Source organism: Cryptotermes secundus, unplaced genomic scaffold (assembly GCF_002891405.2).
Source record: "Cryptotermes secundus unplaced genomic scaffold, Csec_1.0 scaffold61, whole genome shotgun sequence".
Classification (NCBI taxonomy): Eukaryota; Metazoa; Arthropoda; class Insecta; order Blattodea; family Kalotermitidae; genus Cryptotermes; species Cryptotermes secundus.
The window spans coordinates 47108-62635 of record NW_019741299.1 but is presented as its reverse complement, the minus strand read 5'-3'; the positions used below and the strand labels follow the sequence as shown (position 1 = coordinate 62635).

General features: G+C 42.0%; 1 protein-coding gene across 1 annotated transcript in view; it reads right to left on the bottom strand.

The window, feature by feature from the left end:
- Positions 1-15293, bottom strand: part of LOC111872665 — a gene marked incomplete at its 5' end in the record, with an annotated part of 44325 nt that extends 29032 nt beyond the window's left edge. Inside the window, one exon of the mRNA XM_023866771.2 lies at positions 15092-15293. Coding sequence (XP_023722539.2) covers positions 15092-15293 — 202 coding nt within the window. The remainder of the gene's footprint in view (positions 1-15091) is intronic.
- Positions 15294-15528: the final 235 nt, after the last annotated feature.

Here is a 15528-nt window from a genome sequence, read left to right as displayed (position 1 = left end):
GGTTCGTGTCAATTCTCCTATTGTCTTTCTTGGAGGTGGCTGATCTTGTGCCGCCTGTCTATCTTGAGAAAGGCGATTCTTAGTATTGTCCGTGTTCATTCGTGGCTTGCTCCGTTGTTTACACTGTTGATAAGTGATAAAACTTAAATACCGTATTTACGCATGTTTAGGCCGCAGCACAATTTTCAGACAGAAATTATAGAAAAAATAATTTTCTTGGAATATTATTTCAGGATTAGAACACCCTGTATTACTAATTATGAATATATTTTTTTTAAATGAAGTGTGATTTCAAATATTTCGAATATAAGCAGCACCCCAGTTTTCCTCTTGAATTTTTGGCAAAAAATGTGCGGCCTATACATGCGTTAATACGGTAGTCACATTGGACGGTGTTGTTTTTGTCTTTGTGATTGTTAGCGTGACGGACCAGAATGAAACAGATCAAAGTCTAAGGTATTTACTGTCTTCGCTCCGTCGGAAGTCGTGATTGTGCGTTCGAATCCCGTACAATGCAATTGGTGTGTGTATGCATTTATTCTGTGTTTAGGTAGAGGCCTTGTGACGAGCTGATCACTCGTTCAAGGAGCCCTACAGTCTGCAGAAACGATCATGAAACTGAAAAATCAGCCCCAAATCCAAAGTTGTGGCCAGAGGGGAGAAAAAAGAACCTTGATGTGAAGTAGAAATATTTTCTGATATCTGGAAGTGGACCATTTGTAGTGTTCCTTTTCCCAGGAAGAATGTGTTTAGGACGAGGCCTTTCTGTCACATCGTATTGACTTCTTTCGCGAGTCTCCCATTCATATAAGTAGCAGGAAAGTTTCGTGTCGAGCAGAAGAATTATGACTTTCAAATCTCTACAGATATTAAAAAAAATTATGTTGTGTGCAACAGAATAGAATCCTCATATTTTTGTATGCGTCTTTCATATGCAAAGCATGGCCAATAGAGATCTATTATAAATTATTTCCATTATGAAGAAGAACAGCCTCCAGGCTTAATTTTGAAGAATAAATGAAAAATCGTCGGTTTTCAATCTTATATTCATGTCGTAATTCAACATTACTGAGTAGCATATGTCCACTATTCATGAAAATCAATTTCACAAGTTATTTTTCACGGTTACGAGGAAATGAAGCAACTTGTATGTATTTTTTTTTGGTGAGTCACACTCTGTAATCTGCAACCAAGAAGCTCTACTTTGTCCTTGGACAGGTTTATGTCTTGTACAAGGCCATTCAATTCAGCTTGATGTATTAAATATTTTTTTCGGAACTTTGTGGCACATATCCTTCATTATGATCTATATAATCTACACCCATTTCGCTGTCGCCCTAATCCTCCTTTACATGAGCTTCAAGGTTCCATTGCACTGGTTTTTCAGGCACAGGTAACTCCTCACTGGGTACCGCCAGCCTCAAGGCCGATGGTAGATTTCGGTATTTGACAGAGTATGTAGGATTTGAGGTCTTCACAGCAGTGGTTATGAATAGTTTCGTCTTATGATATAAGTCATGTAGTGCGTTTAGACAGACTAAACTACAAATCTTCTGGGATATAACGTGTAGATCGTTTCAGCGAACTACACGACATGTTTTCTGGGCTATGACGTCGTGTAGTTCGTTTCAGCGGACTACACGACATAACTTCTGGGTTATGACGTCGTGTAGTTTGTTTAAACGGACTAAACTACATATCTTCTGGAATATAACATCGTGTAGATCGTTTTAGCGAACTACACGACATATTTTCTGGGATATAACGTCGTGTAGTTCGTTTCATCGGACTACACGACATAACTTCTGGGGTATGACGTCGTGTAGTTCGTCAGTGGGCTACACGACATAATATCCCAGAAGATGGGGCTCTTCGTAGAGTATTTATTTTTAGCTGCGTGTCCAAAAGTATCAATCATATGAAAGTAGCAGTCAAAATTACGGTCTTTAATATTGAACCTGAGGTTCTCTCAGAGGTGGGTTTGACTAATTCATTGTTCTGGGGTGTAACACTGTGTAGTCTAGCGAGTGTCAACCGGTGCTTGGAACATATAATTTCCATATTCATGGCCGAAGAGTAAGTAAAACAAATAACCAGTAGGATGTAGATAATAAACAAATCACACTGTAAGAAGCTCAAATCCAACAAAATAAGTTAATCTCCTGATTTTTTATTCTAGACCTTTCATGCCAAATTTAATTTATATTCGTTCAGTTATTATAGAGATCACTCTATAATGAGGAGCTTCATAACTTGTACTATTCTCCAAGTATAATTAGAATGATCATGTCAAGGAGGATGAGGTGGGCAGGGCATGTAGTACGAATGGGGGAGAACATGAATGCATATAGGGTATTTGTGGGAAAGCCAGAAGGAAAGAGACCACTGGGAAGAACAAGGCGTAGGTGGGTGAATAATATTAAAATGGATCTCAAAGAGATGGGATGGTATGGATTGGATTGATGTGGCTCAGGATAGGGACCAGTGGAGGGCTCTTGTGAACACAGTAATGAACATTCGGGTTCCATAAAATGCTGGGAAAATCTTCAGTAGCTGCACAATTGGCGGCTCCTCAAGAAGGGCTCAGCTCCATGAGTGTGATTATAGAGATGAACTTAGCTTCCCGTATATGCGTTAACTTCATGTACTTAAGGTGGTACATGTATAGTAATATTTGGAATGTATACACAACATTTTTTTTATTGCTAGTGGGGTGGGACTAAGTCCCTTGTACTGCGGCCACTTCTGGCCTATTGTACCAGCCCCAGATGAAAGGTGAGGGTGATTGTGGAGCAATTGGTGGAATGAAGATTGGCAGGGGAAACAGAAGTACTCGGGGGAAACCTGCCCCAGCGCCATTTTTTCCACCACAAATCCCACTTCACCAGACCCGGGATCGAATCCGGGCCGCCGCGGTAGGAAGCCAGCGACTAACCGCTTGAGCTATGGCGCGGCCTGCTCAACAATTTACTGATACTATTCTTACAATGAGTTTTTACGGAGCATGAAAAAGTAATTAATGTTGCTCGTTTATTACCACTTACATTTATTCAGTTTCACTTAGCGGAACGGCTATCTTGAGCCGAGGGCGCAAATATTAGAGCTCATTCATTATTAATACTTCTTTATGGCTCAGCCCATTAAGAAAGAAAGCAGAAATTGGCGTGTAAATTACTTCCGATATGGCCGCCCATAATATTTATGCTTCTGTGTTCAGTGGAATGTAGTGTGACCGGTTATTTCGTAGAAGTAAATAAACAGAGCACAAAATAATTTAAAATAAAACTTGTTGCTGAAGAGAGATTGTGGTCTAGCGGTTAAAGTTCCTGGCAGCAGATCCAGAGGTCCCGAGTTCAGTTCCCAGCTCTACCAGACTTTCTGAGAAGTAGTGGGTCTGGGACGGGGTCCACTCAGCCTCGTGAGGATAATTGAGGAGCCATTTCAAAGAAATGGCGGCTCCGGTCTAGAATACAGAGATTAACGGCCGTGGGGATCCGTTGCGCTGACCACGTGACTTCCTCTATCCGCAAAAGTTGGCACTAACTTCGCCGACAAGCGGCGGTCGCTGTCGGTAGAGTTCGCTTGCTGACTACAGGCCTGGGGTTTGTTTGTTTGTTTGTTTGTTTGTTGAAGAGAGATTGCATGTGAGTATAACAGTGAATCTCTAGACTTGCTTTCGCAATATACGCGGTGAGAATATCAGTCAAGTTATATGCAACTCTTATTGACGGCTTATTATCTCCAGGGGATGTCTGGACAGTTAATAGGAATATCTCATCAATAATTATACATCATGATTCTCAATTACTGTCAGGGTTTTCGTTGCATGTAAACGGAAACACCGGCAATAATTTCGAATTTGTACTTAATCACAATTCATGAATATCATCCATCTCTTTCGATGCTATTTAACCTTGGCAGTTGAAGTAGCATTGTCACATAATTTAAAAATTCATGTCACAACTTGCTAACACAATAGCAACTAACTACGAATACATAGCGGCCTCCGTAGTCTAGGGGTAACGTTCCCACCTCATGACTCAAGGTACGCGGGTTCAAATACCCGGCGGAGGTCGTGGAATTTTTAAGGGCGGAAAAATTCAGGGAACAAGTCCTCCGGGNTTTTTTTTTGGTGAGTTAAACTCTGTAATCTGCAACCAAGAAGCTCTACTTTGTCCGTGGACAGGTTTATGTCTTGTACAAGGTCATTCAATTCAGCTTGATGTATTAAATATTTTTTTCGGAACTTTGTGGCACATATCCTTCATTATGATCTATATAATCCACACCCATTTCGCTGTCGCCCTAATCCTCCTTTACATGAGCTTCAAGGTTTCATTGCACTGGTTTTTCAGGCACAGGTAACTCCTCAATGGGGAAACCCACCCGCTCAAGACGGAATACGGAACGGAACTACGAATACATTCAACATATGGAGGACAGGTCTTCATTAACAGTTAAGTAGTGATATACAGGGTGTTCGCATGAAAAGTATCCGAAATAAAATCATTATATCTCAGAAAGGTTTTATTATACACATTAATGGGTTACACCATTACAAAGGGAAACTATCAAAGCTTTTTTCTGCGTATATAACTTTCTCAATAAATTTCAACGTGGGTTCCTTTAGTAGCACGACAAATATCCAGACGATCTAGCATGTTTGGTGTTATAATAGCCACAGCGTCCCTTATGCGGGCTTCCAGGTGTTGAAGGTCGTTGATCTTAACCTGGTAGACAGTGTTCTTCACATAACCACACAAAAAATTCAGTGGGGTTAAATCTGGTGACCTTGGAGGTCGCGATTGATCCAGTTCTGCCGATCTATCTCCCAGCCATCGCTCTGTCCAGGTGATTCCTAACATGGTTGCAGAAATGTGGCGGCGCATGCGCGTAAGCCGGGCATGGAAGAAAAAACTTCTAGAGTTTTCCTTTCCGATGACATAAACTGGATACGTGTATGACAATTACTTTGCGAGTTATAAATTTTTGAATTTGGATAACTTTCATCCGTACTCCCGATATATATATTCGATTCCAGGATTTGAAACATTAGAACCTTGACTATCACATATACTCCAGCTTCTGTCTTAACGAGTGTGCGTCATAGTCATTTAGTGACGTAGACCGTTATGTCGTCAGATTTTGCACGTGCCGTTCACGGTAGCCGGGATCCTGGGTTCGAATCCCACACAAGGCATGGATGTTTGGTGTGTGTATGCATTTATTTTGTGTTTATGTTGTCCTGTGTTAAGTAAATGCCTTGCGACGGGCTGATCCCCCGTCCAAGGAATCCTACCGTATGTAAAATGATCATGAAACTGAGAAATCAGCCCTATGCTCCAAAGAGGGAGAAAGCGCATTTCCACGTACTTCAAGTGCTTATACACAGGTGGAAAATTCAGGCATATTCACAACAGAATTTTCATCCGTAATGTTGGCTGCACAAGGTATGATGTAGCCTGGTTCGTAGAGGGAGTCAAAATGTGAAACCATTTACTGCAGGCCACAGCGCACGAAATTCTGAATTTGGATTGGCCACCTAGGAAGTTCAGACAGCTCGCAGTAACGTCATGTCTGTTCAGGAAACTGCTTGTTGTTGGGGTCAGACTGCATCACCCGTCTAATGCAGGTCTCCAGTAAACACTTCCGTGCCGTATAATTGCCTGACAACCGCATTATATCGCGTGATATATCAACTACAGGGACGACCCAGACACCATTTCATATAGCACTGTCCACCATGTTTAAATTGTTCTCCAAGTGTCCTTACTTCTAGTCTAGTGGCTTTGAAATATCTAAATCAGGTTCAGTGGAAAATTAAACTTTGTAGTTCCTCGCAATTTGTTCAGAACCCTGTGTGGATATGCTGAAATAGTACTTTGTAGGATGAGGCACCGACTAAATAATTAACGCGGTAGCGTAGTTGGTTGAGGCACTATGGTGTAGTCTGAAGGTCGCAGGTTGAAGTTCCGAAGAGGTCACTGGATTTTTCAGTTGACCTAATCCTTCCAGCCGCACTATGGCCCTGGGGTCGACTCAGCCTCTAACAGAAATGAGTACCAAGAATTAATTAAATAATTTTCCTGGGGAGTAAAGCACGGCCGGCGCGTAAGGCTGACAACCTTACCGCCACCTTTGAGCCGATTGTCTAGACTCTAGATAATGTGGGACCCTCAACGTCTCACAACCCTATGGGCTTTCACGGCCTGTTACAGGGATAGCTTTACTTTTTTTATATACGTAATTAAAAATTTTGTTCAGACAAGTGAATAGAATTTAAGGAATACAGAAGTCAGCAAAAGGACAAACAATCTGGATCTCCTCTGCCCTAGCCGCCGCGTGGAGAGACCAACATTCGCTGTAATTGGGCAATTATTCCGTGTTGAATTCATGGTTCAAGTAATCAATCAGTGTATTCCACCCTGTCTGTTCTCCCTTGTGAGCAATTCATTACCGTAATACACTCATCGTTAATAATCCTGATTTATCATTGGCCATTGTAGCGACACAACTTCCACATTGGAGCGCAGTCTTGAAGGCGCAAATTCTTGTGCTCGTAGATATTTTGTGTGAAACACTGTCACTCTCTTAAAACATATGTTGCGTGTAAGATATGTCTCGACCTTATAAAGTCATCATCAAGGAGATAATTTTAGGTAACTCCTGCACTTTATCGTTTTTTCCGGTTAATTGTTTTAAAAATTGTTAAAACTAATTCAAATTAATGTTGCAGTTTTTTAAAATTACATAGTTAAGAAACGTCTTTTTAGCTGAAACTTCGTGATTCAGTTAGGAGTCGGTATAGAGACAGGCTACGGGCTGGACCACAGAGGAGTCAGAGTTCGAGTCCCGGTAGGAACAAAATTTGTTTGTTTCCACGCCATCCAGACCGGTTGTAGGTGTCACCCAGCCTCCTATCTGTTGGGTACCGAGGGCGGTTTACCAGGGAGTAAAGTGGCCGGGGCGTGAACCTGATCACTCACCTCCATCTAGTGCCGAGTTTAAGAATGTTGGAACTGTACCTCCACTTCCCGTATGTCCACATGGCATAGTGTTTAATTAATTAAGCACAGGGACAATTTTACCTTTTTTTTTCCTTTTTCTACTCCTTGTTTTCTGACATTCTGTTGTTTCTTGGATTGTGTGCAGGGTTGTGTTGTGAGTGAGTCAGTACACCATGGCACTATATGACCCCGCGGATGGTTATGAAGTACGTGTTGGTATGCTATTGCGCTAGTTCATCCGCTGGTGTCCCGAACGGAACACAAAGCTCCGGAAATAGATTTGTTTATGTCCTCATGTGATGTACGGGAAACAGTCATTTGGGACGGTTACAAAGAGCTAATCTCAGTCACCATGTTCAGTGATTGAATTTAATTATTTTAACGGATCCAGTTAAATAGATGATGTCCCGCTATAGTGTGACGGCGGAAAAAGGTCCATTTTGTGAAATGGGATACTGTACAAGCCCAGTATAATACTAAAAGTAATATCCTTCGTGTTACAGGAAAGTGAGTCGACTGAAGCATCTGTTAAATTGAGGTAACCAATTACACAGTTCTCTCCATCAAAAGGATGCCTCTAACTAAAATAGTTACCATTCAGTGGCGTTAAATACATTACTATAAAAAAACAACAATCTCCGTGGCCTGTAGTCCGCAAGCGAACTATACCGACCGAGCTACCGTCGCTTGTCGGCGAAGTTAATGCCAACTTTAGCTGATAGAGGGTGTCACGTGGTCAGCGGAACGAATCCCCACGGCCGTTAATTTCGGTTTTCTAGACCGGAGCCGCTATTTCCTTGAAATAGCTCTTCAATTATCCTCACGAGGCTGAGTGGACCCCGTTTCAGACCCACAACTTCTTTGAAAATTCGGTAGCGCCGGGAATTGAACCCGTACCACTGGGTTTGTAGACAGGAACGCTGACCACTAGACGACAGAGGCGGCTATAAAATCTTTTCCTTCCTAAAAATTAAGTTTGGTGACTTCAGTGGGGCTCTTGTCCTAATACGGATACACTTGGCCCATCTCCAGAACTCGTTTGAATTGAAGCATGTGGAACAGGGATGCCAAACTTACTGAACATTGAAACAACTTGTGATATACAGAAGCTCTGGATGGTCCAGTGTTTATGCAGTTGCGTTCCATACAACATACATTTTATGTTTAACCTGTCAGAAAAAGGACGGTCTGATTTTTTTTTATCCTTCGTCCAAAATAACGGTTCGAGTGATCCGCATGCGGTTCGCAAGCCACAGTTGGGCCACATCTGATATAGAGCTTCCAGACCTAAGAGAAGTTTTTTTTAGATTTTTTGATCTATTTTTTTCTAGTTAAGTAAATACCTGTATTTACTTAACTAGAAAAAATAACATTTCATGAGGAACTGCCAATTCTGCAGCAACTCAAGAATTTCCTAACATTTTGTGGAACCCGAAGGTTCATTACCGTGTTCAAAAGAGCCTTCCACTGGTCCATATCCTGAGCCCGATCAATCCAATCTATACCATCCCAACCTATGTCTCTTAAGACCCATATTAATTCTGTCCACCGACCTACGTCTTTGTTGTCCCAGTGGTCTCTTTCCTTCTGGCTTTCCCACCAATATCCTATATCCATTCCTCTTCTCTCCCTTCCGTGCTACATGCCCTGTCCATCTCATCCTCCTTGACTTGATCAATCTAATTATACTTGGAGAAGAGTAAAAGTTATGAAGCTCCTCATTATGCAGTTTTCTCCAACCTCCCGTCACTTCATCTCTCTTCGGTCAAAATATTCTCAACATCCTGTTCTCATATACCCTCAGTCTATGTTTCTCCCTTAAATTCAGAGACCAGGTTTTACACCCACACAGATTCAATGAAATATTTTTCGTAATTTTTGCAAAGCATTTGCGTGCAGTCTCTTTTGCAGTATGAAACAGATAATCGCGACACTTATCCAGAATTCAAATTATGTTCTCTACAACATGATTCCTGTTTATGTTTTGAATCGATTAGTGCAGATAACATGTATACTAATTTCCTTACGAACAGTGTTTGGTACCGAAACCACAGAGCTCTCTAGAGACTACAGCACGAGTTAGTATCATCCATTGTGGTCTGACAGCGGCGAAACGTGTCGATATTAATCACCATTTGCCGTGGGTTTGCTCTGATGAACACTGTAAATTCCAGCTGAGGGGTTCAGACAATTGCAAACAGTTGATTAGTTGTCAGTAATTTTAATTCATACAGAGATTATGTTTCCTCCGGTATCCATGTTTCGTCTCCTAAACATATTCATCAAACTTCCACATCCAGAGAGAGATTATATCAGATTAATGCAAATAATATTCCATCGGGATGACTCTTTTCTGTGATGTCACGTACGTAGTATAATTTGGTATAAAACTGCAGACATTTCGGGGTAACTTTAATCTTTTACTTTGAAGATGAAGGCATGAAGTTTTTCTGAAACATTACCATCTTTTTAACAGATTACACGGCATCACATCCAAGAAAACAGTATTTTTTTGTTTGTCCGCTTTGAGAATCCCATATCATAACAATACGGTAGTTTAACTGCTCCTTGAACTTAATTATATACAGTTATGGCGTGTAAATTTGTTTATTTACGTAATGTCAGTCTCAGTAGCTCAGTGTACTTGATGAAAACTAAACTGCGTGGCTTTTAGTCCGCAAACAAACTATGCCGACCAAGCGACTGCCGTTTGTCGGCGAAGATAGTGCCAAATTTTGCGGATAGAGGGTGTCGCGTGGTGAACGCAACGGATTCCCACGGCCGTTAATCTCAGTTTTCTAGACAGGAGCCGCTACTTTGTACTTAATGATTAGATGGGAAATAATTATATTAAGTAAGTGTATTACAAATGTCCTTAGAATTACGCTTGAAGTTTGTTGACCAGTAGATTCTAAGGCAAAGTAACAAAAGGATCACGTTGAACTCTGAAGACGTGGCGTGAGGGAGTGGACAGAACCCGGTTATCTCAGAACAGGTTCCGATGGTGATTATTGTTAACACCGTAATAAACATTACATCTTCACAACCTGAATTAGTCGCCGGCTTCACACCGATGAGGCCTGAGTTTGATCCCAGATCAGGTTATGTAGGATCTGTGGCGGAAAAAGTAGCAATGTTGTAAATTGTCTCCAAGTACTTTTAGTATACCCTGCCAATTCATAATTCACGAGTCGCTCCACATTCATTAGTCATCTTATCTCGCCAAATAGTCACGATACTGACTAATAAACTCCATGGAGCTGAGCCCTTCTTGAGAAGCCGCCAATTGTGCAGCTACTCAAGAATTTCCCAGCATTTTATGGAACCCGAAAGTTCATCACCGTGTTCACAAGAACCCTCCACTGGTCTCTATTCTGAGCCAGATCAGTTCAATCCATACCATTCCATCCTATCTCTCTAAGATCCATTTTAATATTGTCTACCCACCTACGTCTTGATCTTCCTAATGGTCTCTTTCCTTCAGGCTTTCCCACCATGCATTCCTCTTCTCTCCGTTCTACATGCCCTGTCCATCTCATCCTTCCTGACTTGATCATTCTGATTATACTTGGAGAAGAGTACAAGTTATGAAGCTGTTTTCACTGTGAAAACAGCACAGCAGCCACGAGCAAACCCTGGACGATATAAAGAACCTCCACATCAGGATAGCCAGGTGGCACAATATCTGCCCCATATTGAGAGACGATGGGAGGACGAACACGAGCCTGCATGGTTTACGAATTTTAATTATTGACAATCTAAAAAACTTTTAATTAGCATCAAGGAATTTTATACAATTTTTTAAAACTTACATTCCCAGGAAACTGCTGTGTTGTGAAATGTTCTATACTATGTACTGTAACATATAAGTGCNATTTTATACAATTTTTTAAAACTTACATTCCCAGGAAACTGCTGTGATTGTGAAATGTTCTATTTTGTGTACTATGTATTGTAGCATATAAGTGTACGTGCTTTACGTCTAAACAACTTATGTGATGGTGGTTTCCTATTTGTAGTGATGTTTGCCCTCTGAAGATGGTCCACAGAGACCGAAACATGTAAGGGTGTTAAGTTTTCATGTAGTAGAAAACTTACAGGTCACATTGGACGGAGTGATTTATATTTGTAATTGTTAGTGTGACGGACCAGAATGAAACAAATCAAACTCCTCTCATTTCATCGCTTATTCAATTCAAATATTCTCCTCAACACCCTGTTCTCAAACACCCTCAGTCTATATTCCTCCCTTAATGTCAGAGATAAAGTTCCACACACATACAGAACAACAGGCGAAATTGTAGTTCCCTATATTCCAATTTTTACGTTTTCAGACATCAGACGAGAATACGAAAGTTTCTGGACTGAATGGCACGAAACATTCCCCGAAATGAATATCACANATCACTTTATTGCTTCTCTTTATGTTTCGATAATAGTCGCATCCCTTATAATTTGCAGGATGCGATCCTCCACATAATCCACATTTTGCTGGTGTATTGTTACTCTTTTTGCACGTAGTTGAGTTATGAGCTCCTCCACACTTGACACATAGGAATGGTCTGTTACAATATGTCTTCGAGTGTCCATATAACTGGCACCTAGTTCACTGTATTACAGTATTGAATTTTCTGGGTGGTTCTATGCGAATAAGTTTGTTTTGAAGTCGGTCTATATTGTACACTTCCTTATTATTATCACTTGGCTCCAGATCAACAAAGAAGATATTTAGACTTTCCTTAGTTCTGTGATGACATGCATTAATGATGTTTCTTACCTTGTGTCCGTGTTGCAATAATTCAGTGGCAATGTCTGCTGTCTGGACCGATGGGTGTAAATATTTTATGACGACTCTGTATGCACGGTCTTCTTTTATTTGATAGGAGTGGTACATTATGTTGCGTTCTTTCATATATGTTATCATTCGTCGGTATACTTCTGGCGTGTTGCAATTGTTTGCTAGAGATTTCGTACTATAGTGCTCTACCTCAGCAATTTCTTTTAGTTGTTCTACCATCTTTGGATAGTTTGTTACATCATACACAAATATTCGGGGAGGTTTTGCGTGAGGTTTGGGGATTGTTTCACTTGTGGTGCCGGCGTTGTCTCCAGACTCGTCTTGAGTGTTATTGGTGAGTACTTGATATCTATTTCTTGTCGGTAGTTCACCAACCTCCATGGTATTGTGTTGATTTGCCACGTTTGTTTTTCGTCTTTTATGTCTCTGTACCTGCCAGTTTATTTTATTTGGTGATTGAGCTCCATGTAATGAATTGGAAAAATTTGGAAGGTCTGAACGACATGGAGAATTGAAAATTCTTGCCCCACCAGGGCTCGAACTCGGACCCCTCGGTTGTCCAGCCAGTAGCTAGTCGCTATACTGACAGTGGTGTGATGTAGCATTTTGATGTTCCTTTGTTTTGTGTAGTTCCCGATAAACCGAAGTGCCCCGGCTGGCTCCGGTAACCGACGCACCTAGGGTCCACCTTACGTTGGACTCCGTCTTATCGATTGCATGGTAACCGTCAGTGAGCCCTGGTTCCTGTTTCTGTTTACATATTATTTTCACGCAAACTCTGCTGCTTTCCTTGCTTTGTTAGCGTGCGTCGGCAGGGGAAGTCCGTGCTCCGGGTGCCTGATATCTCTGGAATGTTCCAATTACATCCAGCGGGGCTTGGCTATAACATGTTTCTTCAGGGAAGTTGGGCAGCTTTTCCATATTTTCACAATTAAAGAAGTTCAAGAGAGGATACGAAAAGTCATTTCCATCCGTGAAGAATGTAGCCTACTTCGGAAGAATCCGATAAATTTTATTAACACTGTCACATGTATGAGTGACTGTAGACGGGGTTTGGATTGATGAATTTATTGACCACTTACAGGTTACAACTACAATTAACTATAACACTATCGCTATTTTAAAACTTCACAGTTCACCAGACCACATAATCTATTGTTCCCAGTCTGTTACTAGACGTTTCCTGGTAACGGCTCCAATAATGAATATTCCTCTGCCTCCGGCACAAGTCCTCTGATCACAGACTCCCATATAGAACTGAGTAAGCTCTGACCTTGCTTATAACATCTCGGTACGGAACACATACAAACAACTATTCTGTTGTTCCTTTCGTGTCTGTTACTGCTGGAATTTGTTTACGGAGCCGTTGCCCAGAAACGGCCCTGTTTATCCGCCCATCTATCGGTCGTTACGTAGCAACGGTTCTACACGCTACAATACGAAAAGCACTGCTGTTAGTCTAAAACTTAGGCCGCGCCATAGCTCAAGCCGTTAGTCGCCTGCTTCCCATCGCGGCGGCCCGGGTTCGATTCCGGGTCTTGTCAAGTGGGATTTGTAGTGGAAACAGTGGCGTTGGAGCAGGTTTTCTCCGAGTACTTCGGTTTCCCCTGTCAATCTTCAGTCCACCCAATTCTCCATCATCATAATCACCCGGGGTAGGCTACAACAGGCCAATTAGTGGCCGCCGTGCCGAGTGGACCCAGTTGGACTCCACCCCCCACTAAGCGAAGGATGTTCAGGTTATCAGCAATATCTCCCGTCTAATGGATAGGTTAAGAATGTGTGGAGTTATACTTTCATTCACCCATAAGCCATTTGGCACAGTGCTGAAATAAACAGAAGAATAACATCAATTTAAAATTGTTTTGGGTTAAATTTCTTTGTTGTGTTTGTATCTCTGTTTTTATTGTGATGTAAATCTGATCCTTGAATTCAAAACGTATCGTAACTGTGCATGTAACCCGGTTTCGCAAGAAGTGACCCCGTCTAGACTGCGTGGTGTCACGACAGGGTGACGTACGGGAGCACTAGGCTCTGTGTCGGCATGAATTATTGATCCTTTTATAACAGCAGACATGGAAAATACACCTAACTTGTACGCAAATGTTCTGTATCACTGTGATGAATATTGTTATTGTTGCCGTAATTCTTAAAATATTCTTATAGATTAATGGACGTGAGGACCTTTGTGCTGACCACGTGACACCCTCTATCCGCAAAAGTTGGCACTAAATTCGACGACAAGCGGCGGTCGCCCGGTTGGCATAGTAAGCACAATAGGCCACTGTAGGTCGCGGTCCCTCATACATTCATTCATAGCATGGCGGACTACAGTCCACGGAGTTTGCTTTGTTTTTTGTATTCTTATTTACGTTGCTTCATAAAATGATTGTGTTATTGTTAGTTAATAGTGATGACATGAAGAACAGAACAACAAAAATTGATTTTCATTTAACAACAACAACAAAGAAGAGACAAATAAGACGAGGCTAGAGTGAAATGGAGAGAACACATTGCAGGTATCGGGCAGGATACGATACCAAAGCTTCTGTGGCATATTTGCTCAAACAAGATTTGTGTGGCCAGTGAAACAGCTGTTACTAGCGAACGGCTCTGTACAATTTTTTTTTCCAGGCAACGGCTCGGTAAAGACATTCCCGTGGCAACGAATAAATATGTAACAATAGAGGTTCTGCTGGAAACGGTATTTTCTACTAGGTCCGTGCAAAGGAGTTGTAAGGAAGACAGTTTGAGCAACCAAGTCTTACCCGTGTGGAGGCAGGTTCGAATACCTCCACCGTGACCCTGCGAGTTTCAGGAGGCGACGAAAAGGGAAGTCTCAAATCTGAGACAGTAAAATATGGTCACGAGTCCGAAGGGACTCGGACCTGAGAATGACTGCGCTGGCAAGGACCAGCAGCATATACAAAAGACAGAGCCGTCCTCTCGTCAGAGAGGGCGCTCCACATTTTTTTTATTGCTAGTGGGATGGGACTAAGTCCCTCGTACTGCGGCCACTTCTGGCCTGTTGTACTAGCCCCAGATGATAGGTGAGGGTGATTGTGGAGCAATTGGTGGAATGAAGATTGGCAGGGGAAACCGAAGTACTCGGAGAAAACCTGCCCCAGCGCCACTTTGTCCACCACAAATCCCACTTGACCAGACCCGGGCCGCCGCGGTGGGAAGCCAGCGACTAACCGCTTGAGCTGTGTCGCGGCCAGTTCCTCGGTAAGTGCACGAACTTTCTTGTTTGAGACTATTACACTGCTTGCAACTTGGTACATACGTTTACCACACTTGTCGATGTGGTTGCTGGCCGGAAGTTCCAGTAGACATTGGCAGGTGGACTTCTTATCCTTTGCGCAAATGGCACCATCGAACCCACATTCTTTCGTCTCATTGCATTTGTCTCCAATCTTCTTGTCCCCACGCTGGATGGTAGCTGTGGAAACAGAGAAACATTTGTAGGTTTTGACGAACTTCCGTCTTCAGTCCGCCAAAAGTCACCAAAATATATAGCCTTCATCTTCAAGGTCGAAGAATAAACCAAACAAGAAATAGTCCTGAAGAAGGCAGCAAGCCGAGCCTTCACGTTTGATTCTTTCTTGGCTTATTATTCGGTCCTGAAGATGGAGACTACATATTCATCCGAAACGCTGATTTACTTTCAACGGACTACACGTCGTTATGTCCCAGAAGACAAAACTCTTCTGAGAACTGTTT